Source organism: Esox lucius, chromosome 17 (assembly GCF_011004845.1).
Source record: "Esox lucius isolate fEsoLuc1 chromosome 17, fEsoLuc1.pri, whole genome shotgun sequence".
In the NCBI taxonomy this organism is placed as follows: Eukaryota; Metazoa; Chordata; class Actinopteri; order Esociformes; family Esocidae; genus Esox; species Esox lucius.
Window position 1 is genome coordinate 12,312,475 of NC_047585.1, and position 26,399 is coordinate 12,338,873.

The window sequence follows — 26,399 nt, forward strand, 5'->3', positions numbered from 1 at the left end:
CCTTTCATGTAGGCGACCTAGGTTAGAATCTTGAGAGGGCAGCCATGATCAACACTTTCTATTGCAGGCCGGCTGAACTAGGTTTGCCTGGTTTCTTGTTTATCTGGCTAAGAATAAAGATAAAATGTGGAACTGTGAGAAAAGCGATCTTTGTTACTCAAATGGGCCTAATGTAAGTCAGTGGAACTATATAACTGTGATCCTGCCTATGAGGTAGATGAATGGTGAATGTTGTAAATGAAGATGAGCAGCTAAATGATTTGGGGGTGTCACGAACAAATTACACTTTGTATTTAACTGAACTTTGAATAATGATGTTTGAGTCATTTTGATATAATGCACCAGCAGCATACAGAACAATCTGGTAAGACAAAGAAAATGTTATTGCTCCTTAAAAAGTACTCCTCATTACAAATATTAATTCCAAAGTCTGAAAGTTATGTCAGTATACATTATATAGTAGCCTAGGGTGATCTGGATATATGTATGCCTATAGTTACTGTATATACTACTCTACATCTATTTATATTTAGTATCGTTGTTTTGCTACAGAAATGTGTCTTATTAGACATGGGTTCGGTATCTGAGAAGATCCATGTTGACAATGGGTCACATTGTTCTGGGTATTTATGGAACATGGATATGCACACTTTCAAAGAATAAAGCTAAAAAAAAAACATCATTAGCATTCATTACATTAACAAGAAACACAACATTAAAAATGTTTTCAGAGCTCTGAGACACTTAAGTTGTTGAATAAAGGCATAATATTGTATCATTTTGGAATTGTGACTTTAGGCGGAAAAGCACGTTAACCCTCACAAGGCTTGCATCCCCGGACGTCACCCTAGTCGTGTCCTCAGAGTACACAGTGATTAGTGGGACGTAGTCAAGGAAGGCCACCGAATGTCCACCGCAAAGACCCTCAACCCTGGGGGCTTCCCCCAAAGCATGCAGGTCCCACCCTGTACTGTTCTCCCCCTTCAACCACGACCGACTGCCCACATACCACTCCAACTCAATCACCAAGTATCCTGACGTCACCACAGTGGTTGGCCCGATCTCCAACGCTGACAGGACAGCCTACAGCGAAGAGATTAGAGCCCTGATCCAAGTGGTGCCAGGTAAACAACCCCTTCCCACGACAGAAAAAAACAACAACTACATTGACTTCGGGAAACGGAAGAGAAACCGTGCCCCCTTTATTCGTTGGGGGTCTTGTTGAACTGCGTGTCCATCACTGAGGACCGTAAAAATGGTCCAACCACACGGTCACCACAGTTAAGTAGAACCGCAAACGACTCAAGGGTTCCGGCATGTCCCAGAGGACCGTCACAAACTGGTAAATGCACCATGGAGCATTCTCTCAGACTACATCATCACCTGTGCAACTGCCCGCAATCTTATGTCTGTTCAGGGGCTGGTAAGGTAACCAAGACACATTCACCAGAGCAAGCTTTCACTCCATAAAGGGTCCTGCAGAAATATCCAAAAGATCATCATAATGGACCACAGTCACCCAGGACATGGGACATTCACGCTGGTACCATTTAACAGAAACAGGCTAGGAGCTTCACAGCCAGGACATAGGGAATGGAGAAAAGCATCTACCCCCAGGACAAGTTGAATCAGATCATGAAACTGATGAATCAGACCACCAGAGTATTGAATCAGAACGTCTAAAATAATCTTGAGGGTACCTAGTTTTTGGGTTTTCCTGTCTTTGTGGGTATATCAGGTCCCCACACGTACACATGGAACACACACACATTCACTGGCTCTCTCTCACACACACACACACACACACACACACACACACACACACACACACACACACACACTCAGTCCACAATGCTGTACCATGTACATTGTGAACACTTCCATCTTGTTATATTCTGTCTCCTTGATTTAGTATTTGTTATTGTATTTGTAAACATGTATTTCATACTTGTTTTGACTTTCTCTTCCTTGTCTTACATTAGAATCACTTTATTTAAACAACTGCGTTGTTAAGGAGCGGATACACAAGCATTCCGCTACACCCACGCAAACATCAGCCAAACAACAAAACATTGAAACACTGAAACAAGCGCACTGAGGTTGTCATCACATACTGCTTGTGGCTGACTGTTTTTAAACCTGCATGACTAGTGTATTTCAGTCTCAGAGGCCATACAGTTCATCTGTTTGAGTCTGCAACTGTCCTACTTTGCTTGTAACTTAGATAAAAGGGCAGTTTTTCTAAAGGCAACAGTGCTAAGGTTTTCCTTGTGATTCAGCAGGCACTCCATTCATTCCATGTAGGGCCTAGTGTCTACTGGTTTTCAGGTTGTCCTTACAATCAGTATCCAATTAAGGCTTAGACAGCCACGTGAGGTGACCCTAACTGCTCAGTGACCCTTATCCATCAAGTAAAAAAAATATTAAAAATCTCAATGGAATTAGTTAGACACCTTTATAATACAGTTTAATGCAGGGCTAGGCCAATGTCTTACTTTACTAACACTTCATGTAAGGATGGAATTACTGTAACACTTCACGAAAACAGTAGGGACGGGGAAATAAACATCCATAACAAAGGACAAAGTAGAGATAGATATATATAAAAAGGATTTTCCTCAGACAGTAAGCTGTTACAAGAAACCATAAGTAGTTCGATGTTACATTTTAGTAATTCAGCAGATTCTTTAATCTCTTGAGCAAATTTCTATTAGCGTTAAGTGCCTTGTTCAATGGCACAGTAACATTCGTTTTCACCTTTCTGGCTCAAGGATTGTAACCAGTGCCCTTTCATTGACTGAACCAACGTTTCCCTATTATTATTATTAACATTGGGAAATTTCAGAGGGGCTACAGTCACTTATCCTCTGTCTAAGTGTTTGTGTACGTATGTGGGCAAGAGATGCTATACAGACTTTTAGCTTACAAAAGCTCTTCAAATTGATAGTGTTTTGTTTTCATTGCACAAAAAGCAAGCATGTGAGAATCACACTGTTCTTAAATTAGCCTCAGGGTAGTACTAGCCACTGTAAGCTATGATAAAGTGTTGTTTCTTAGTTCACCTACCAAAAAAACTATACAATCAGACCTGTGTTTCTAATAACAGTCTACGAACAGGGCTGGAGGACTCGCATGGCTAACACCCTGCTGCATCTTGTTTGCACTTGTAAAAAAGTCAATATAATCCTCAAAAGAAGTACTCAGAAGAAGGTGTTTTTTGGCATCAATCACCATCATCTACAGTGGTGTGTAGAGGTGGCAAATGAAATATCACTAGATAAGTTTGATACCCCTGGAAAATAATAAGCATGTGTAGAAATAAATAAAAGGGCGTTTAGTGGTTTGACAGTAAGGGACTAGAATGGATACAGTAGACCGTAGACTAACTTCATTCACATTTCAGCATTTCAAAAAGCACTGAAAAATAACTAATACGCATTCACAGTCCTTTACTTGTTAGAAAATGATCACCTAAACTGAGATCCTTTGGAAAGAATGACCATACACAACGCAGGGGACAAAACTGTAAATTAGGTTAACATACCCAATAGCAGAAGCCTATGGGTTTGCTTGTATTCTCTCTTCTCTGCTTTCAGGCTCTTATCTATGTTCCGACTTCTCTTGATCTCTGCTCGGATCCGTGCTTTCTCCTCCACTCTGCGTTGATCCCGAAGCTCCAGGTCGGAACAATTGTCCTGCTGCACCGGCTCGCCATCTAGCCCAGAATTAGCACTCGTTCGCCCGCTGTAGGTTATCGACGAGTGGGGTCCTATTATCCTAGATCTAAAACTATGACACATCCCCATTACGAGCGGCCACGGTGATAATTCAATTAGCTAACACTGACTGAACGTGGGAACATCATCATCATGATAACAGTCTGTTTATTGTCAAATTCCGTTAGCGGACATGGGGTCGATGCAAATAAGGGCAAGCAAGGTGTCCTTCTCGCACCTCTGAAAACCTAAAAGCCACTCACGGTATCTGACGAATATGAAGCTGGGATGGCCAGCAGTTCTAGTGTGATTTAATTAACTAGATAGCTTGTTTGTTGCCCTGTTTTGTTCTTCAAGTCCTTTCTCATCCTTCCTCTTTCCTGTTACAATTTTTAGAAGCAACAGGGGGAGGCAGAGGAAAAGCCACGCGTTTGAGTCACGTGATCTGCGTCATTCATATAGCCTACCTCAGCACACCTGATTCATTCTGAAATAAATTATTTTCACAATATACATTTCTACCGAGGGGTTGGGGGGGAGGGGTTGACCCTAACCCAAAATGTTGATTTCCCTCTCAGGAGGTTAGATTTAAGGAAACAACTAAATTGTTACACTTATTAGGTGTAGGCATTTCCGAATAAGGCTAAACGTTAGGGCTAGATTAGGTTAAGGCATACATGTTAGGTTATTGAAGTTAAGGTTGTAGTAAGGGTTAGGTTTAGGGCCAGGAAATAGGGAACATGGATTTCGGGGTCACTGTTAAGTCTTAGGTCCCAACAAGGACAGAAAAACAAACGTTTGTGTGTGCACCTCTGTCCGTTTTTATGGGATCAAACAGTTGGAATAAGGATTTTTGTGATTGGCTACAACTCATCCACCGTCAGTCGGCAAAGAAATCTATCTGATATTGCCACTAGATGGCAGTAGATTCAAACTCATGAACTGGCTTGGCTTGAAACTTGTTTTATATTTAATGTAGGTAATTTACTATAACTTCAATATGTTTGCACAAATTAAATGGGTTATTAAAATTATAATTCTATATCGTCATATCCAAACAAAATAAGTTAACTAGATTTATAACTAATTTACAAATTAGTCTAGAACAATTGGTCTAGAAACTGCCACTTCCTTGAGTTAGGAGTCACCTCCTCTTTTCGGAAGTACGCACTCCCCTAAGCTGTACGAAAGATACAGGGCTTTCATTTGACAATAACAGTAAACATCGCTCACTCTCCAAAATGGCTGGGAACGTAAAGGCGTTTTATGAACTTTCAGCTAAATTGCTGTCTGGGGGTTTGCTTAAGTTTTCTTCGTTAAAAGGTAAAGTTGTTCTAATTGAAAATGTTGCGTCACTTTGAGGAACAACGACCAGGGACTACATTCAGATGAACGAGCTTCATTCACGGTATTCTGAAAAGGGGCTTGTAATTCTGGGCGTGCCCTGCAACCAGTTTGGTCATCAGGTAAGATTTATTTTACATTGTTTGACATTTAGCGGACGCTGTTATCCAGGGTCACTTACATTAAGTGCAAACATTTTAAAAGAGCTAGGTGAAGCAACCACAGTTTGGTAGTAAGTGCATTCTAATCAATTAATTAGTTATTGTCAATGTTCAGTGCAGTAAAGAAGACCATACAAATAATAAACATAAAAAGTTAACAGCAGACAACAGACAGGTGGTGGCATTGGAACTATTAACCATGAAAAGGTGAGTAATCAGATGTTTTGTGAAGGTGGTTGAGACTCTGCTATCCTAGCCACCATGGGAAGGTGGTTCCACCATTGAGGTGCCAGAACAGAAGAGTTTTGACTGTGTGGATTCAGAACTGCCCCAAAGGGGCGCTACAGTCAAGAGCGAAGAGTCTGGTTAGGGATGTAGAGTCTGAGCATTGCCTAAAGGTAGGGACCTGAAGCTCCTCTTGTTGCTCCGTAGGCAAGACCACTAGTGGATTTTAGCTCCAACTAGAAGCCAGTGTAGAGTACGAAAAAGCGTGGTGGCAGGGGAGAACTTGGGAAGGTTGAACACCAGGGGGGCTGCTGCATTCTGAATGAGTTGCAGGAACCTGGTTGCACACACTGGGTGGCCTGCCATGACTGAGTTGCAGAAATCTAGACCAATCCAGATGTGAGATGGCGAGTGCCTGGGAGGAGCGAGTCACTACCTTGATGTTAGCAGAGAACGACAGCGAGTCGTCTTGGGTCATACCAAGGTTATTTGCACTGCGGGAGGAGGACACTGCAGTTGTCAACCATGATGAGTATATCCTCAAGTGGACAGGTCTTCCCACGGAAGAAGAGCAGTTCAGTCTTGTCAAGGTTAAGCTTGAGGTGGATGACCAACACACAAGTGGAGATCCAGGAATACGGCGATGCATGTTGTCACCTGGGTGTCAGAAGGGGGGAAGGAACTGAGTGTCATCTGCATAGCAGTGATAGGAAAGACCATGTTAGGATATGACAGAGCCAACAGACAGTGAGGTGAAGAGGAGAGACAATAACCAAGCCATGGGGAAACCCAGTAGTAACAGGCTTCATGTCAGACAACAATCCTTTACACATGACCAGATAGGAGCAGCCTACCAAGAGTGAGCAGATCCTGAGATGTCCAAATCAGAGAGGGTGGAATGTAGGATGCTAAGGTTCCCACCTCTTGCTCTGTGATTGTGATCTTTTTATGACTCTTTATTAAAACAATACCTAATTCCTTAATTTTGTTAAAATTGTTACACTAACCTAATCTCTGTAACATACAAAGCCTAAAAGTTTATTGGTGTGATTTTTCTTATTAATAATAATTCATTTGTAGAGCATAATTCCTAATCACAATGATATATTCTGATTCTTTCTAAACAGGAGAATTGTCAGAATGATGAGATCCTGAAGTCCCTGAAATATGTCCGTCCAGGAAATGGCTTTGAGCCCAAATTCACACTTCTTCAGAAGGTGGACGTGAATGGGAAGGATGCTCATCCCCTGTTTGTGTATCTCAAGGAGAAGCTGCCCTTTCCCAGCGATGACTCCATGGCCCTCATGAGTGACCCTAAGTTCATAATATGGAGTCCGGTCTGCAGAAACGACATCTCCTGGAACTTTGAGAAGTTCCTGGTCGGTCCTGATGGGGAACCTTACAAGCGTTACGGCAGAAGATTTCTGACCAGTGACATTGAGGCAGATATTAAGCAGCTATTCAAGGTGCAAGGGAAATAAACCGCCCTGGCAAAGCTCTCGGGGTACAGTGCTGGTGATAGATACAGGGATGAAGAGAGATTAAAGGGATAACATAAAACGTCTTCACATAGCTGCTTATCTGCAGTCACACATTGTTTTTATCACATACATTCCAGTAACAACTCTTTGCTATCAGCCTACGCCTCCTTAGCAATATGCATGCTACCTTTGTTTCAAATGGCTTTGCTCTCCTTTGCTGGATACTGCTGACATTTAGACTCTTTACTACATGAAGATATTTCTTAAAACCATTTTTTTGTAATGGGAATTTCTGATTAACATGTAAAGAACCTGAATCTAACAGTAGTGTGTTGCATGTGAATAGCAAAGACCAGCAGAAAAATAAATATCATACTAAGAAATAATTTGTTTTTATTTACCATTACAGATCAATGTTATAGTACAATCAGAGTTATAATATCAGTTACACATTTTAAAGCTGTTAAATTTAAACCAAAGAAATATGCCAGCCTAGATAACAGAGAACCAAACCATGTCCTATGACAAAATAATATATATCTTTTTAATTTTTCTATTATTCCTTTCAGTCAGTCACCAAAGATCAGTGGTTCATTTATGTACTGGGCCTAGATTTGCTTTCCAATGTCTAACAGGTTTGCCATGAAATTTGCTCTTTCTCAAAGAGTTGTAATGACCAGAATCATACAGTATGTCACTAAGTTGTCAGCTGTATGTGCAAATGAATATAAGTGACTGAATAAGGTTCAACTCACTGAGGAAAGAAGTCATTGTAATGAACAGAAAGAGCATACTCCTGCTCCATTTCTAACACAATATCTCCGAACTGGACACAACTCCTTTTCTGTTCCTGTCAACTAGCAAACTGTTAGAACTGTCTCCCTCTGGTGATAGAGGCTCCACATCTATGTCCTGATCCCCACATACATGGTTCAGTTCATTCTCAAACTCTAGTTTAGCCACCAGATCCTCCAGAGTTTGAATATCAGAGCTCCCTTGGTACAAGACACAACTTAAGAGGTTTACTGGTTTGTGCTTGCCACATTTAAGTGATCAATTTGTGTCTCTAAACTAATATAAGTGATACTCATTTAGTGAGAACATTTGAAATTACAGTGCTTAATTCAACCACTATGTGTAAACAGTCTAAAATTGTTGTAATACTAACTTAAAGCTTCAAGTACATCCTTCGGGAATGGAGCTTTAGGTTTGCTTGAGATTGTCAAGTCTTCATTTTTATGCCTCAACTCCTCATGCCTTTTGATTAGCAATATATTAAATAAATTCAACACAACATTAGTTGTTAACTATAGTTATTATAATAATACATTTTGTAAAGTTAATCTCTGTACCTTAAATGTGGTTCTTCAAACTGAAATTTTGTTTGTTGGTGACTGCATGAGTGTTTCCTGGACTGATCAAGAGAAGAAGGGTGTTGAGAAATTTGTCCTTTATGCTCACGCCAGAGCTTCAGTTAGATATTGTCTCAGTCTACACTGTATCAGACTTCTAGGAGACATTGTAATGCTTTAACCACTGAGAAGTTGTGGTAAAATATTGACTGGTATCAAAGTCAGTTTTCTTACATACATTTTCTACATTTTGTTACTTTACAGCCTTATTCTAACATGGATTTTAAAAAATCCCTTATGTACACAAAATACAACCATATTTACTTGTGGACATCAAAAATCTTATGCCTCAGATAGGACATTTGATCTTGGTTACCACACACTCATATGGTTCAGACCAAAACATACCAGGTGTCTAATCTTTAAGGAAGGCTGGACCCTCCCACTTTACTGATTTTCAAATCATTTGTTAGGTTTTGGACAGCTGACTTGTAGTATAGTAATTATATGAGATGGCTGAGGTAGGGGTGTACTAATTTTTTCTGCATAATTAAATCTAATTTCTGTTTATTTTAATTGCATGAAGGGTTTCATGGGCTTTTTGTGATTTGCTAAATTGGGTTGCCTTTGTCAGTGTGGTTGCAATTGAGCTCAAATATCTGTGTCCATATAAAAAAGAATATTGTCCCAGTTAGGTCCTTTTGTAAAGTGACACGGTAACAACAGATTTAGGTTAGCTAGCCAACAAGTTCCTAGATAAATTTACCCTGACACCTTAACATTTGATAAAGCAAGTTGGTTATTTAATTGCTGGTTTCACTATTTAAATATATATTCTCCTTGCTGGTTTGTATAACGATTAATGCTAACTACAAAATACTATAGGTATAGTAAAGCTTTTGGTATAGCTAGCTAGCTAGGTTAATTGTTCAGCACCAAGGACAGAAGTCGCGACTTCGTTCGCTACGTTAACTAGCAATATTTCGTTTAAGCTAGCGATCCGTGTCCTTGATTTCAGAAACAACATCGTTAGCTCTTCTGTGCAGTGTAGACAGACGGGTCCAAGTTAGTAATTGAATGCTGGCCTTACAATTTTCGACTGATTTTGCTTGTTATGTTAGCTGACGCAGATAAGAGTGACTTATTCAGTTAACTTTCTAACAAGCTCAACCTATTAAGTTATTTTACATTTGCAGCTGATGTCTCGTGAATCTAGTGGTTCGTGAGCCATCTGATTATGAAAATGCAAGATATGTCCTAGCTGCGTAGGTTGCTGGAATGGTTTTCTTTACTCTATGGCTCAGGAGTCATTGTGCTAGGAATCTTAATAGTAACATTTTGCAGTGTACTGACTGGAGACTATCAACCCACTCAAACCCATTGGCGCACCCTATCAGACAGCGGAAGTATTGAGCAAAACAATCTCGGAAAGATGTCCGGCCAGGATGATCCAGTTCAGAGAGAAATCCACCAGGATTGGGCAAATCGCGAGTATATAGAGGTGATAACGAGTAGCATAAAGAAGATTGCTGACTTCCTAAATTCATTTGGTAAGGACTATCGAAATAAGTAATGTGAAAGCGTTAGCTAAGGCATACCTTGCTAGCTACTCTAGCTAACTATTAGCTAAACATGCAATCGACCACTCCTAGTTAGCTAGCTACTACTAGTAGTTTGAATTAGAACATTTCTGGTAACGTTTGTAGTCGTAAACAATATTTGCGTGATTGTTCAGCATGTAATGGCATCGCTATTTAGTGAGCTTGACGTGATCTGAGAAAATAACCCTTGGAGTAGTCCATTGATGGTGGCTTTATCGTAGCCAACGCAACACTACTAGTACTAATAGCCGGTTGCTTAATCGTAGCCGACTCGACACTAGTGCTAGTAGCAGCTGGAAGTAGCAGTTGTTTTAGTTGTTGAACAGTTGCCAGCAGTGTAACATACGCTAGCCCAGGGGTGGTCAACCCTGGTCTTGGAGAAGGCTCTTCCTGTTGTTGATTCAATTTACTTGGAAGTCCAAATGTTAACTATCAACATCTCTGAACTGATCAATTAAGTAGCTGAGTTTGTAGCCTAAGTGGGACAAAATCCTGCAGTACTAGTGGCACACTGTAGCCTGTCCTAGTCACAGACTTTTTTTTTTTTTTTAATAACTGGCGGGCTAAGTAGGCGATATTTGTACAGACAGGCCTGATTCTGATCTTTTGACAACAAACATCAGATCTATTCAGAGTTGAGTTGGTTGGTTTAAAGCAGTGAAAAAAGATTTTAATTGTGTTGCCTGTGTAAACCCTTGGGATAGCTCCCGGTTAATGCATATCTTATACACTTTTATTGACAGGCATTATCTTGTATACAATTGTGCTCATAAGTTTGCATATCCTGGCAGAAATTGTGAATATTTTGGCATTGATTTTGAAAAATTTAAGGATGGTGATCATATGAAGCCATTTATTATCACATTGTTGTTTGGCTTCTTTTTAAATCATAGTGATAACAGAAATCACTCAAATGGACCTGATCAAAAGTTTACATACCCTTGAATGTTTGGCCTTGTTGCAGACACAAGGTGACACACACAGGTGAAAATGGCAATTAAAGGTGAATTTCCCACACGTGGCTTTTTAAATTGAAATTAGTTTAGAGTTTGTTAGCTCTCACGTGGATGTACTGAGCAGGCTAGATACTGAGCCATGGGGAGCAGAAAATAACAGTCAAAAGACCTGTGTAACAAGGTAATGGAACTTTATAAAGATGGAAAAGGATATAAAAAGATATCCTAAGCCTCGCAAATGCCAGTCAGTACTCTTCAATCACTTATAAAGAAGTGGAAATTCGGGGATCTCTTGATACAAAGCTAAGGTCAGGTAGACCAAGAAAGATTTCAGGCAAAACTGCCAGAAGACAGAAAAACCCACAGGTAACCACAGGAGAAATACAGGCTGCTCTGGAAAAAGATGCGGTGTGGTTGTTTCAAGGAGCACAATGTGATTTTACTTGAACAATGGTCAAGTTGCCAGAAAGAAGCCTTTACTGCGCCAATGCCCACTGTGAAGCATGGTGGTGGCTCACTGATGTTTGGGGGGGGGGGGATCTTGTGAAAATTGATGGTCAGATGAATGCAGCATGTTATCAGAAAATACTGGCAGACAATTTGCATTCTTCTGCACGAAAGCTGTGCATGGGACGCTCTTGGACTTTCCAACATGACAATGACCCTAAGCACAAGGCCAAGTTGACCCGGTTACAGCAGAAAAAGGTGAAGGTTTTGGAGTGGCCATCACAGTCTCCTGACCTTAAAATCATTGAGCCACTCTGGGGAGATCTCAAACATACAGTTTATGCAAGATGACCAAAGAATTGGCATGACCTGGAGGCATTTTGCCAAGATAAATGGGCAGCTGCAAGAATTCGGGGCCTCATAGACAACTATTACAAAAGACTGCATGCTATCATTGATGCTAAAGGGGCCAATACACAGTATTAATGATTATGTAATGTTTACTTAATCATTGAATTTTAAGTAAAGGTTACATTGTCTTGAATTTGAATTTTCTAGGTTTGAGTGAATACTTTTGTATGCACTATTTAAATAATATAATTGTTTTGCCAATTACACTTTGTTGGATATTTTTGGGTGACTTGCAGTTAAACTGTTCTCTCATTTTAAGTGGTTATAATATTGTGCACGGACTAAATTAACATGAATACTGAAAAAATATATAGAAAACATCCATTTATAAACTATTAGCCCTGTTTGTTACTTGGTAGAGTTACAAACCGGGCTAGTAACATTTTACCTGGGCTAGTGGAAATTTTGGCCTACTAGCTCAGATGGCTTGTGCCAAAAATCCTTAAGATCCACCCCTGTCTACAGTTGAATGTGAGTCCCTTAAGGAATAAAGGACATGTGTTTTGCCTGCTCACTTATGTTTTCTTTACAAATGGTACATACACTCACCTAAAGAATTATTAGGAACACCTGTTCAATTTCTCATTAATGCAATTATCTAATCAACCAATCACGTGGCAGTTGCTTCAATGCATTTAGGGCTGTGGTCCTGGTCAAGACAATCTCCTGAACTCCAAACTGAATGTCTGAATGGGAAAGAAAGGTGATTTAAGCAATTTTGAGCGTGGCATGGTTGTTGGTGCCAGACGGGCCGGTCTGAGTATTTCACAATCTGCTCAGTTACTGGGATTTTCACACACAACCATTTCTAGGGTTTACAAAGAATGGTGTGAAAAGGGAAAAACATCCAGTATGCGGCAGTCCTGTGGGCGAAAATGCCTTGTTGATGCTAGAGGTCAGAGGAGAAAAGGCAGACTGATTCAAGCTGATAGAAGACCCCACCGGGTCACTGATTCAAGCTGGGCTACAACAGCAGAAGACCCCACCGGGTACAACTCATCTCCACTACAAATAGGAAAAAGAGGCTACAATTTGCACGAGCTCACCAAAATTGGACAGTTGAAGACTGGAAGAATGTTGCCTGGTCTGATGAGTCTCGATTTCTGTTGAGACATTCGGATGGTAGAGTCAGAATTTGGCGTAAACAGAATGAGAACATCATGCCTTGTGGGGGATGTTTTCTTGGCACACTTTAGGCCCCTTAGTGCCAATTGGGCATTGTTTAAATGTCACGGCCTACCTGAGCATTGTTTCTGACCATGTCCATCTCTTTATGACCACCATGTACCCATCTTCTGATGGCTACTTCCAGCAGGATAATGCACCATGTCACAAAGCTCGAATCATTTCAAATTGGTTTCTTGAACATGACAATGAGTTCACTGTACTGAAATGGCCCCCACAGTCACCAGATCTCAACCCAATAGAGCATCTTTGGGATGTGGTGGAATGGGAGCTTCGTGCCCTGGATGTGCATCCCACAAATCTCCATCAACTGCAAGATGCTATCCTATCAATATGGTTCAACATTTCTAAAGAATGCTTTCAGCACCTTGTTGAATCAATGCCACGTAGAATTAAGGCAGTTCTGAAGGCGAAAGGGGGTCAAACACAGTATTAGTATGGTGTTCCTAATAATCCTTTAGGTGAGTGTATATTACCAATTTTCCAAGGGTATGCAAACTTTTGAGCACAACTCAATGTGCATTGTGTGTAATATGTAGATATAAATTGTATAATATAAGCTGCATTTTCATTAACTTAACATGTAATAGATACAAACCCGTTGGGACACTGTACAAATTGTGAGTAAAAAAGGAATGGAATAATTTACAAATCTCATAAACGTATATTTAATTCACAATAGAATATAGATAACATATCGAATGTTGAAAGTGAGAAATTTTGTAATATCATGCCAAATATTGGCTCCTTTTGGATTTCATGAGAGCTACACATTCCAAAAATGTTGGGACAGGCAGCAATAAGAGGCCGGAAAAGTTAAATGTACAGATAAGGAACAGCTGGAGGACCAATTTGCAACTTATTATGTCAATTGGCAACATGATTGGGTATAAAAAGAGCCTCTCAGAGTGGCAGTGTCTCTCAGAAGTCAAGATGGGCAGAGGATCACCAATTCCCCCAATGCTGCGGCGAAAAATTGTGGAGCAAAATCAGAAAGTAGTTTCTCAGAGAAAAATTCTTAAGAGTTTGAAGTTATCATCATCTATAGTGCACAATATCATCCAAAGATTCAGAGAATCTGGAACAATCTCTGTGCCTAAGGGTCAAGGCCGGAAAACCATACTGGATGCCTGTGATCTTCGGGCCCTCAGACGGCACTGCATCACATACAGGAATGATACTGTAATGGAAATCACAACATGGGCTCAGGAATACTTCCAGAAAACATTGTCGGTGAACACAATCCACCATGCCATTCGCCGTTTCCGGCTAAATCTCTATAGGTCAAAAAAGAAGCTGTATCTAAACAGGATCCAGAAGCGCAGCCGTTTTCTCTGGGCCAAGGATCATTTAAAAATGTGAAGTTAATTTTGGAAAACTGGGACGCCATGTCATCCAGACTAAAGAGGACAAGGACAACCCAAGTTGTTATCAGCGCTCAGTTCAGAAGCCTGCATCTCTGATGGTATGGGGTTGCATGAGTGCTTGTGGCATGGGCAGTCTACACATCTGGAAAGGCACCATCAATGCTGACAGTTATATCCAAGTTCTAGAACAACATATGCTCCCATCCAGACGCCGTCTCTTTCAGGGAAGACCTTGCATTTTCCAACATGATGCCAGACCACATACTGCATCAATTACAATGTCATGGCTGCATAGAAGAAGGATCCTGGTACTGAAATGGCCAGCCTGCAGTCCAGATCTTTCACCCATAGAAAACATTTGGTGCATCATAAAGAGGAAGGTGCGACAAAGAAGACCTAAGACAGTTGAGCAACTAGAAGCCTGTATTAGACAAGAATGGGACAACATTCCTATTCATAAATTTGAGCAACTTGTCTCCTCAGTCCCCAGACGTTTGCAGTCTGTTGTAAAAAGAAGAGGGGATGCCACACAGTGGTAAACATGGCCTTGTCCCAACTTTTTTGAGATGTGTTGATGCCATGGAATTTAAAATCAACTTATTTTTTCCTTTAAGTGATACATTTTCTCAGTTTAAACATTTGATATGTCATCTGTTGTATTCTGAATAAAATATTGAAATTTGAAACTTCCACATCATTGTATTCTGTTTTTATTCACAATTGTGCAGTGTCCCAACTTTTTTGGAATTGGATTTGTACATTTTAAAACCAATCAAGTCAAACTGTAATAGGCTGGTCTGATTTTGAAATTCACAGTTGCTGGATCAGTGCAGAGAATGGCAATTTTAATAAAATGAATAGATTAAATAATTAAGATGTTGAAATAAAAAAAACTGAAGTTGAATGCACATTTATTACAGATATGTCCTGTCGGTCCCGGTTAGCCACTCTTAATGAGAAACTGACTGCCTTAGAGAGGAGGATTGAATACATTGAGGCTCGGGTAAGTGGTTTACTACATGAACTTGATGATGTTGTTTTATTACTGGTATTGAAACAGATCTATCAATTGGAACATGCCAAAAGCATTATGTATATGTGTTTCTCTATCCCAAGGTTACGAAAGGGGAAACTTTGACCTAGAGCTCTGGATGGCCTACTGAAACAACAAATACACCCCATCTCCTAATTTTCTGTGAATTATTTTAATCTAATTACTGTATATTGTACATTTGAGACCCTTTGTTGATTATTTAGAAAATGTTTAGCAGACTGTTTTGTGTGTAACATTTTAAACTCTGTACTAAATGTATACGCAATTTCATCAATTTTTGTTGGTCAAGAATTGAGTGTCCACTCAATCATGGAATGGAGAACATGCTTATCACCCCAGAAATCACTGTACAACAGCATTTTTTTTTTTTTATGAAGTGAAAATATTGCATAGATATCTACCTGTGTTTGAAACATTTGTACAATTGATTTACTTGTTGAGAATCATAAAAAAATAAAGTGCCAAGTTGATACAGTGGCTGTTTGCACATTTGTATTAATGTTCTATTGCTATTACACATGCTCGTACCTGTAACGGCAAGTAAAACGTTACATTCCCTGACAGCACCAATTTACATGGCCATTTGAAAACATACGCCTCTTTCCCTAGAATTAAACTTCGTTACCCACCATGCATCGTTTCCCACCTTGCAGCCCCTAAGCATCTTGGGAAGGAGAAGGTGCTGACGACAAACAACCATTTTTCCTGCGCGATGTGCCAGTACTTGAGTTATTTTCGAACTCTATTTATCAAACATATTTGTATCATCGGTTGATATCTCAAGCCTATTTGAATTGGTGAGTTAATAAGTGCTGTTTTGGTATCTTCTACGCGATTTTGTTTTTCATGTAGCTGGTTATCTTGTCGGAAACATTTACGCGTCAGCTATGAGTCCTCTGCCAGGCTCTTGTCGCGTCTCCAACAATTTGAAGCCATTCTTATGACTGCTCCATTTTGCTTCTACTTTTAGTAGACAATCTGAAATATCTAATTAGTTGTCATGGTGGTATACAGGCTGGAATAGTCACTAAATTAACTTAAATTTTCTCCCTAACTTTCACCTATCTCCAGCCATTTGATAAATCGTGGCAACCATTAAAATGGGAGCTGATAAGCGGTGAGTAACCCCATAAAAAAACTATTTCCTTCCGTTATACATTAGCACATTTAATCAAATGAAAACAGTTACAATATAGGTGTATTCAGGATTCTTTTAAAGTTAGATTCAGACTTAAATAATGGCGATTTACTGAAGTTATTGTGCTGTACTTCTGAGTGGAAGAATATTTAAAGGAAAATACAGTTATTTGGTTAGACTAGATTTTCCATGTTTCTGTTTTAAAGTGGTATTGTAGCTAGTTCAACCACGTACGTTTGTTGGTTTCTGATGGACGAGAAAGGACATCAGTCAATACCATGTTTAGATGTCGCCAGTGTTAATATAATACGTTTCTCCTGCTAAACTTGTTAGCCTATTTTTAAGCGTAGTTTTAGAATGAGGAAGCAGGGCAGTTTGCCAGCCTAACATATTGTCCTATATAACAAGGATATTAATGCATTCTGCTTAAATAAAATGTGTAATAGTTATTTACGACCTTCTAAATATTAGTCCCTTTAGGTTTAGGTAATAGTATCTTTAGCCATAGTGTCACCCAAACAAACTTTATTGAAGCACAAGTGTGTCAGATGAGGACTTGCTTTAGACTGTGGGTGTACACCCATGTGTGCACAGGGTTAGTCGCACAGAGCGCAGCGGCAGATACGGTGGCAATGATCATGACCGAGACGAGTCGGGATGGCGCGACAGGCGAGAGAGGGGGGACCAGGAGCGAGAGCACGACCTGCGCCGCTGGGGAGAAGAGAGGCGCGGCGAACGCTACGACGGTGGGGAACGCCGGGGGAGCAGAGACAGTCCAGAGGTATGCTGTTGCCCCCCCCCCCCCCTTCAGATGCCCCGTTTACACGCAACTAAAATAGACTCTTTTGTCCACGCCTGCAGAGAGAGCGGAAACGGAGAAACAGCGACCGCTCGGAAGACGGCTACCACTCAGATGGAGACTACCCGGAGCAGGACTACAGAGGCGAGCCAGGAGAGGAGAAAGAGAGCAAGACCATCATGCTCCGGGGTCTGTCTCTACACGTCACAGAGGGGGATGTAAGTTATCGTTTCTCTGCAAAAAACTATAGAAAGCCTTGTCTCTTTTCTGCTGCTGGGCTGTGTAGTGACCCTAAAGAAGTCAGCAGTTCTGTACAGCGTTCCTGACCGGATGGCTACAGCTTGAATATTTATTCCTGTGCCTTTCAGATCCGAGCTGCCCTGGACCAGCTGGAGGGACCACAGCCAATAGATGTCCGGCTGATGAAAAAGAGGACAGGTGAGACCAAGGCATACCATGGAGTTCCTGTGCCCCCCTCCCCCCCCACCATCTTTGACCACAGGGCCAATCTGCTTCAATTGACTTCAATTTTGCCATAGCAACATACAAATCGGAAGAACTCGCTAGGGATCAATGTCAAGCGCCAATAAAGAATATTTAAAAATTCTGTTAAACCGTGGGGCTCAAAGGTAAGTGAGAGCGCATAATCCTGTCACGCTCTGTTTCCCGTTAAAAATAAAACCAAATAAAATGTATAGAAGCACACTGAGGATGTAAAATGGTCCAGTGTCACCCTGCAGGATTTTTTTTGCTATGGCAAAACCCAAAAGGAAAGGCCCACTGTTTGCCGGCCTGGGTTCTGAAGCAGCTTGTGATAGTTTGAATCTTGTGCCCATGGACTTTGACTAACACTCCTCCCGTCTATATTTGAATGCTGTCTCTACTCTAGGTATAAGCCGAGGTTTCGCCTTCGTGGAGTTTTATCACTTGCAAGATGCTACCCGATGGATGGAGACCAATCAGGTTGCTTCACAATCGCCAAGTCTAGTTTTTTACCTTGGGGATCTCAGAAAACGATAACCAAATGGCAACCAAAGTGAACTGAATTAACTTAAGGACGTTTGGATTTAAGTTGGAATTTAGTTGGAGAAAACTATTGGAATCTGATTATGGTATCCATAAAGACTCCATGGTTTTAGGGTTTATGTAGCCTTTCTGTGTTAGTACTTCAACCTCACAGCCCCCCATATTTTTAGAGTGTTGGACTAAGATTATAAGACACAGAATATCAATAAAATCATGGCAGAAAAAAAATAAGATGTAAGATTACCTTACAATGTAGCATCTAAGAACCCAGGAACATATTTTGAAATGTATGTTAATCATTGGCAGATGCTCTAATTAAGAGCTGCAGTCTGCATTCATCCTAGGATATCTAATTGGGCTATATTACGACAGTAATATTAAGTAAATTTGACTCAATGCTATTAGCAAAGTCAGTGCATACTTATAAAAAAATATATATTAAAGGTCTTCTGGATATTCCAGATACATTGGGGGTAAAAGTGAGTTTTGTCTCTTTAGGCTAGCTGCCTCAATTTGAGCCATCCTTTGTCAGTTCCTGTTTTTTTTTCTTGATTTTTAGTTGATTGATTTTATGCAGTGCTTCTTAGCAAATCCATTTTCATCCAGTCTCTTGTGGGAAGCTTATCCGTGGTTCTAGGAAAGCCGGTCAAAGTACCTCCTATCATGTTCCCATTATACACTGCTCCAGCTCAGTCTGGACACTCGGGTCCCAAACACCTAAAGAGCCCTCTTTGCACAAGCTCACATACACATCCTCCTCTCTGTCCGAAACACGCCAACTGGGGGTCCCTTCCCCCCGTTCCCTCCCTGCCAACACTGCTTGTACTTTGGGTGCAGCTAGAGTGAGACCCATGTCAGCCAGGGAAGCTTGAAATGACCACCCTTTTTCCCCCCCTCCACCCTTCACAGAAACTTCTGGCAATCCAAGGGAAGAGTGTGGCCATGCACTACAGCAACCCCCGGCAGAAGTTTGAAGACTGGCTCTGCAACACTGTAAGTTTCTGGATCGCCTCCTGCCTCCCAGCCCCGCCCCTACCGCTCTTATGTCCCAGAGACCACCATTAGGCTCTGTTGTGACCTTTATTGTCCAGAATAAGCTTCTGTCAAATGAGTTTTTAAGCCAGGGTGTTAGATGTAGGGATTCCCTGATTGCATTAGTTGCCTCGGTGAGCATTTGGCTCAGGTAAGTACCTTATGCTGCGCCACTTTTAGTTTGCTATTCATCTGAGGCAGCAGTATCCTGGACCTAAGTAGCTGTATTATCAATAAAAATGATGTGACCGGTTGCTTGCAGTGCGGCCTGTACAATTTCCGGAGGAGGCTGAAGTGCTTCAGGTGTGGAGCATCCAAAGCTGGTAAGTAGTTCCTGAACCAGGAAGCCACTGCCTGCACCCATCTGGATGGCCTGAGACAGTGAGCCACAGGGGGCTGCGCACAGGAGCCATACAGAACACTGAGACCCAATAGTTTAGAAATGCCAGTCCCAAGTAACGCATGTTGTTTTTCCATTATTCCCCATAAACACTCACAATGTCCAAGTCCCTTTTAGTACTGTGAACATGCCCGATTAGGCGGAGAAACGTATTTTGGCAGAGTAGTGAAGATGTCTAATCCGTGTGGAGCGGAACCATTGGTCTAACTGGTGTCCTGGGCTCTGCCACGGCCACTCGGTGGGTAAGGCGACACTAATGCCCCGCCCTCATTCTGTCTGCCTCTCCCAACAGATTGTGAGACAGGCAACGCCACTGGCGTCGCTGAGACCCAGCAGAGTGGAGATTACTACGGCGACAGTGAGTACCTCTCCATGGAGCGACACCCTTTACAAAACTGAGAAATGTCAGATGACCCCCAGGGCTTTGAGGGTGGTTTTGCTAATTGTGTATACTTGCTCCAGCAATCATCCTAAGGAACATAGCCCCCCTCACCACGGTAGAAGCCATCATGACGGCCCTGGCCCCCTACGCCAACCTGTCGGCCAGCAACATCCGTCTCATCAAGGACAAACAGACGGGCCAGAACAGAGGCTTTGCCTTTGTACAACTCTCCTCCCCTCTGGTAAGCCAGCCTTGAAGCTTCGCTCCCAGCATATGGACTTGACATTGTTCGAGGTCCTGTTTGTTTTTAGGTTCATTTCCCTGTATTGCTGCTTATCTTGGGCTCGATTTATGGGAAATATACTACCTACAGGCTAACAAGGTCATATGGTGATGTTAAAAGCTGGTTGTGTGGACAGACACTACACAGCACCAAGATGTTTTTCCTCACGATTGCACAGCTAGCTAGCTGTTACTGCTAAGTTATCGCAACAATCTTTTAGTCACTTAGCTGGTTGTCCACCCATTGGCACAACTTCATGACAGCTGTATTTTTGATTTACTTATATATTTTTCATACTTGCTTCCCAAAATTATAGCTAGCTGGCAAAAGTCAAATTCAATCAAAGGGCTACACTGTTCATTTATAACACATGAAGGTGTGTTGATGACAATCTAGCTTGTCATGTCAACTTATGACATTGCTGAGCCCCTCCCACATTTTGATAATTCCCATATACAGCAATGGCTATTCATGGATTGCACGTTTCATCGCAGTACTGTTTTGAACATTTGTTTTGGGGCTTGTGTCCAACTGAGCATTCTGCCCACTCTGAGTTAGGCTGCTTGTCTAGTCTTAAATGAGTTGCTGTTTCTGAATCACAGGAAGCTTCTCAGCTCCTGACCATCTTACAAGGACTGCAGCCCCCTCTCAAGCTGGATGGGAAGACCATCGGCGTGGACTATGCCAAAAGTGCCAGGAAGTGAGTGTTCCGGTGCAGGAGATTTTTGGTATGTAAGGCTAAGGAACGGCTACCTAATCTCTCCTTTGTCTCCAGGGACCTTTTGCTTCCGGACGGTAACAAGATCAGTGCCTTCTCTGTGGCCAGCACTGCCATTGCTGCTGCCCAGTGGTCCTCCAGTCAGGTAACGTCACATCCTTCCTTACGTGAACCCCGACCGTTTGTTTTTGTGAATGCCACACTCACGGGTGGTTTATTTCCCTAGACGAAGCAGGGAGCTGAAGGACAGCTGATTTCTGAGTACAGCTACCTGGAGGAAGGCTACGTTCCCTACTCACAGGTACGGCCACCCCTACAGGTTAGCAATTGGCTTCTGTAGCCGATGCTCCATTGTGTGGCCTGACTTAGTGCTTTCCATGGGTACTAGACTAGCATAATGTGCTGATACGGTCATTTAGAAAAGTTTGGCTTCCTCTGGTTCTAGGACTACCAGGCTTACTACCAGCAGGCAACGTCGGAACTGTCCTCGGGAAACGGGATACTGGGAGGTAAAGACATTCAGCTTCAGTTCTTTTAAACGTTTCCTGCTTTGTCTAGCAGATGGGTTTCTGAGGCGCCGGTGTTGTGCTGACTTTACGCTGTGTTCTATCCACAGCGGCCCCAGGTATCCCGGCAACTTCAGCCGTGGTGATCTCCCAAGGGGCCCAGGTCTACCAACCACACCTCGTCAGCCACGCTGCCGCTCAGGTGAGTCGCAAGTCTTTAACGTCTGAGCCTTGCGCTGCTCTGGCCTAGCTTCCAAATGTTGTTTTAATTGAAGCAAAATGTATTCGGTGTACAAAGGACATTACTCTATTCCCAAAGCCCTCCGTAAAGATTCCTGCTGTGCTGTGGAGCTGTGGTAAAGGAGTCTCTACTCCTTAAAGGTTTATCTTTTCCCTCCTTATAACTGATTGTCTTTGCAGGCGCTGCAGTTGGCCCAGCAACTGGACCCAAAACAGACAGGAAGTCACTCGGCAGCGGCGACAGTAGCAACGTCGGTTTCCACCGTTGCGACCGCCACGGCGACGCTCTCCGGTGCTACCACTGTCACCGGTGAGACAGCCGCTCACGTGACTCGGCACCGAATGGGGAACGCAATCCAAATTTGAGCCATCTGCTCTGTCCAGGTCTGCTTGTTTTGATTGTCCGTAACCTGCCGTTCTGTCGTCACAGCCGTCCCTGACACCTCCACCTACCAGTACGACGAGTCCTCCGGCTACTACTTTGACCCTCAAACCGGCCTGTACTACGACGCCAATACCCATGTGAGTACGCGCCACGCCTTCCGATTGGCCTGGGAGTGGACGTCCGGGCTCTGATGGGTTCCCTTCTGTCCCACAGTACTACTACAATTCCCAGACACAGCAGTACCTGTACTGGGACGGCGAGAAGCAGACGTACGTCCCCGCATCGGCAGCCGACCAAACGGAGCAGACGGCCAACGCCACGGCGACAGCCGCCAGCAAAGAGGCCAAGGAGTCCAAAGAGGCCAAGGAGTCCAAGGAGAGGAAACCGGAAAAGCCCAAGAGCAAGACTGCTCAGCAGGTAGGTAGAGGTGGAGCCACTTCACTCGCCAAGGCATCATCGGCACAGCCCTGTCTGCAGTGCGACATCAAGAATTTGGGTTGCATAGTTTGACCGTTCTCTTTCATCCTCCTTTTGTTGTTCTCCTTCCAGATTGCTAAGGATATGGAGCGCTGGGCTAAGAGTCTGAACAAGCAGAAGGAGAACTTCAAGAGCAGCTTTCAGCCCGTGAGCCAGGAGGAGAGAAAAGAGGCGGCGGCGGCCGATGCCGGCTTCACCCTGTTTGAGAAAAAGGTCTGCATTTTGTTCTAACGTGAACCGTTAAGAACTCGGTCACCGAAAGCAAGTACAGTTGACTCTGACTGAACAAGTTTTATTTATTTTGTCCTTTTAGCAGGCCGGCAGTCTGGAAATGCTCATGTCCGAAGCGGTGCAGCGTCCAGAGGAACTGGCTCCAACCAACTCCACCAAGGTAAGATACCGACAGATACTGAACCCCTCTTAAGATCAGTGTCGTGTGGCGGTTGCTGCTTGGAGGCGTGTTAACCATCCGGTCATGTCCTTACCCCCAGGTGGGTCTGGTGGCGGCCTACAGCGGAGACAGTGACCCAGAGGAGGGCGGCACCGCAGAACCAGAGCGCGGTGGTTGCGATCAGGACCAGCTCACAGACTGGAAGAAGATGGCCTGCCTGTTGTGCCGGAGACAGTTCCCCAATAAGGACGCTCTGATGCGCCACCAGCAGCTCTCGGACCTCCACAAGGTGACCACTTCCACCCTGGAATGTCCACTTCAGTCCACACACCCGGCCATTACGAAAGTCGACCCCTGTTACCGGATGAATGTAAAAGCAGGACCTGTTTGTCTTTCTCTTCCCAGCAAAACCTAGAGGTCCACCGCAGAGCTAAGCTGAGTGAGGCTGAACTGGACGAGTTGGAAAGGAAGGAGACCGAGGTGAGCCACAGGCCGTGTATTTCCACCAGGCGCCCGTCACCAGGTCGGTTTCTACATCATCTGTTGGTCTCTCTGTATACAGATGAAATACAGGGACCGGGCCGCGGAACGGAGAGAGAAATATGGCATCCCAGAACCACCGGCGCCCAAGAAGAAGAAGTTCACGGCACAGCCAGCGCCCGTTGTGTAAGCTGCTGTTCATGTTTCATGTTTTGCATCTAGCGGGGAGAACATAATGGGTGGTGATGATTGTCACGTCTTCTCTCCACAGCAACTATGAACAACCCACCAAGGACGGTCTGAACAGTGACAACATCGGTAACAAGATGCTGCAGGCCATGGGATGGCAGGAGGGCAAAGGTCTGGGCCGCAACCAGCAAGGCATCACGGCACCTATTGAGGTGAATGTCATCCAGTTTAAACCTGTCCCTAGTACCTCTTTCTGTTTTTGTCTATTCACAGAGAAACATCTTTGGTTGAATGGACGAGTCAAAATTGGTTCAATGGAAGTTTGATCAAAAAATTAGTTTCCGAGGCATCATTTAGAATCGTATTCCGACGCAATATGAGTTGGTTTGGTGTTTTGGAGGATTTTATGAACATTTTATATTGTGTTGCCTTTTAAGTAGTTGATGGCTCAGTCAGTGACCACTGGTTTAAAAAAATAAAACCCAACTGTTTGGGCATGTCAAAGTGGCACGAAAAGTTTATATAAAATGGGAGAAGTCCTCTTCTAACCCAAAAGCAACAAGTAATGCACCTTTCAAAATGGGTTCCATAATGTAAACCCATTTTGGACTGTTAAACTTCCCATCGGAGTTTGACTCCCTCACACAGTTTCTCCCTACTCCTCCATGCTGTCTTATCATAATATATTATTATGGTTATTTTAAAAGCAATTTTTTTAATAGTTGTAAAATGTCAATGCCTTTGTTGTAATGGCTTTACTGATCTCAGATCTGTGTTCGTCTCCCTGCAGGCCCAGCTGAGAGCCAAGGGAGCTGGTCTGGGAACCAAAGGCGGCAGCTATGGGCTGTCTGCATCAGACACTTACAAAGACGCAGTCCGCAAAGCCATGTTTGCCCGCTTTACAGAAATGGAGTGATTCCCCCTCTTCCACGTGCTACCCAAGAACAGCCATGTCCTTCCGGACTGACGTGGAGTCATCCTTGAGCATCATTCTCTTACACGCTTCGGTCGTCTGTAAATGAATGCCTTGAGATGATTGATGGAGCGGCATGGAGAAAGCTGCAGGATGGCATGCTCCATAAAGGGGATTTATTTTGGGGAGGGGGGTATAAACTTTTTGTGGACTTCAGTAACATTGAAAATGCCAGGGAGAAAGAAAACAGTCAGTGGGCCTGTCTTTATTTGGGAGTGTAAAACGAAGAATTACGTCTCTGATTATTTGTATATATGTTGTGTACAATTTTTAAAATATAGACATTTTCTCCCCCTCCCTGTTGCTGTGGCAATAGTATTGTCGGCACGTTCAAATAATTGTACAGTTTGTATGGTATCTGTTCTCATTTTGTACATAAAATATTAAATGAGATGGATCAGTTAATTCATGTGGACTTTCTTGTGTATGCGTTTGAATGAAGTCCACATTCATAAGCTTTGCAGTCTCTAGGTGGAGCTGTTACAGCACATTGTTTTGGCACTCAAATGACTCTCAGACTACAAGCCGATACCAACCTTGGACAGTCAGCACAGCAAACATTTTAGTTCTCGTGAAGCAGTTCCACCTGATTTAATATCCCCCTAGATTTTCTGTGATCGCGTACCTCATTCTGTGCTGTTCTGCAAGGCTTTACCACCAGGAGGCTCATCTCTCCCTGGTGATCTTAAGCATCTTTTTTGTTGTTGAGGTAATGGAATACCTTTATCCCTCTTTGCTATGCCAGTAGATAATGTTGCCTTTGAGCTTGCTGTCAATTGCTGTCCATTAGATTATACTGTGGTGATGTTGATTTTATTATTTTTCTGGTTCTAAAGACTGTATAGATTACCTGTTTTCTACACAGCTGGAACAGGGAAAAGTGGTAATTGGTTCGATCGAAGTCCACTGACTAACACATGCTATTATCTGTCCTAACCCTAGTTCAGACAGAATAAGGCTACAGATCCATGGCTCCTACTGGGCACAGTAATAGGAAATGTCTGCACAATAGTAAATCTCACATTTTGTTTTGTTGATCTGGCTAATGGAGTTATGTAGTTGGTTAATAGGAGCGCATGAAACTGGTTCAGTTGCAAAGAGCTGTGTTGGAGGCTGGGAAGTGATACTTTGCCGTTCACACTGGACAACTAAGGACAAGCTATTTCGGCGTATGTGTATGATGGCTGGGTTTTTCCAATCTGTTTTCATGCAGTACGATGGCATTTAGGTGGACACAGCTTCAAGTAGGAGTTTACATTTCAGAAGCTGCACTTCTCCCTTTCTGAACCAGAGATTCTGCTTGAGCCACAGGTGAGCTTTTGAAGGGGGTTGAATGAACTTAGTTTGGCTGTGCCTGACAGGGTTTGCTTCTAGGTCTATCAGTCGGATGAGCTGTGGGTCAGTAAGGACACTAATCAGTGCCTGTTTGCACTGCTGTCCAATACTGTGTTGCATTAAGTTAACCTTTACCAATGCAAACAGATCAAATAAACTTAAATGATTGGTTGTCAGTTGGTGGGTTTTCAACTATGTTAAAACACGCAGGAACTCATTGGTTTCTTTTTTTACATTTTTTCATCCAACTTTTTTAAATCGGAGTTAAGTTCAAACCACATTCATTAAGAAATGTAACCCAATTAGCAAATGACACAATTACATTTTAAGCCATTTATGCAATTT

At 42.6% G+C, this 26,399-nt stretch overlaps 4 protein-coding genes across 7 annotated transcripts in view; 3 read left to right on the forward strand and 1 right to left on the reverse strand.

Moving 5' to 3' along the window:
- Positions 1 to 4,104, reverse strand: part of LOC105023694 (guanine nucleotide-binding protein G(s) subunit alpha) — a 62,042-nt gene extending 57,938 nt beyond the window's left edge. Inside the window, exon 1 of the mRNA XM_020055145.3 lies at positions 3,545 to 4,104. Coding sequence (XP_019910704.1) covers positions 3,545 to 3,806 — 262 coding nt within the window. The 5' untranslated portion in view covers positions 3,807 to 4,104. The remainder of the gene's footprint in view (positions 1 to 3,544) is intronic.
- A 658-nt stretch (positions 4,105 to 4,762) lies between these two features.
- gpx1a (glutathione peroxidase 1a) lies at positions 4,763 to 8,216 on the forward strand. Its single transcript, XM_010893093.4, has 2 exons — positions 4,763 to 5,182; positions 6,574 to 8,216. Exons 1-2 carry the CDS (start codon positions 4,958 to 4,960, stop codon positions 6,925 to 6,927), a joined length of 579 nt encoding a protein of 192 aa, XP_010891395.3. The 5' UTR covers positions 4,763 to 4,957; the 3' UTR covers positions 6,928 to 8,216.
- Positions 8,217 to 9,615: 1,399 nt separating this feature from the next.
- LOC105023696 (probable protein BRICK1) lies at positions 9,616 to 15,770 on the forward strand. The gene is made up of 3 exons (XM_010893095.4): positions 9,616 to 9,829; positions 15,167 to 15,249; positions 15,363 to 15,770. The coding sequence occupies exons 1-3, from the start codon at positions 9,712 to 9,714 to the stop codon at positions 15,387 to 15,389; spliced, it is 228 nt and encodes a 75-aa protein (XP_010891397.1). The 5' UTR covers positions 9,616 to 9,711; the 3' UTR covers positions 15,390 to 15,770.
- Positions 15,771 to 15,960: 190 nt separating this feature from the next.
- rbm5 (RNA binding motif protein 5) lies at positions 15,961 to 25,124 on the forward strand. Of its 4 annotated transcripts, none has more exons than XM_010893096.4 (25): positions 15,961 to 16,097; positions 16,372 to 16,417; positions 17,033 to 17,219; positions 17,300 to 17,455; positions 17,606 to 17,675; positions 18,127 to 18,200; positions 19,173 to 19,256; positions 19,558 to 19,618; positions 19,988 to 20,053; positions 20,158 to 20,318; positions 20,963 to 21,060; positions 21,136 to 21,223; positions 21,305 to 21,379; positions 21,524 to 21,587; positions 21,695 to 21,786; positions 22,005 to 22,134; positions 22,255 to 22,346; positions 22,423 to 22,626; positions 22,759 to 22,899; positions 23,000 to 23,077; positions 23,178 to 23,366; positions 23,483 to 23,557; positions 23,640 to 23,743; positions 23,829 to 23,958; positions 24,537 to 25,124. In XM_010893096.4, exons 2-25 carry the CDS (start codon positions 16,401 to 16,403, stop codon positions 24,660 to 24,662), a joined length of 2,562 nt encoding a protein of 853 aa, XP_010891398.1. In that variant the 5' UTR covers positions 15,961 to 16,097; positions 16,372 to 16,400; the 3' UTR covers positions 24,663 to 25,124. The 4 variants fall into 4 exon arrangements, with proteins under 4 accessions (XP_010891398.1, XP_010891400.1, XP_010891399.1 ...); XM_010893098.4 differs by having other exon boundaries at positions 21,704 to 21,786; XM_010893097.4 differs by having other exon boundaries at positions 17,039 to 17,219.
- Positions 25,125 to 26,399: the final 1,275 nt, after the last annotated feature.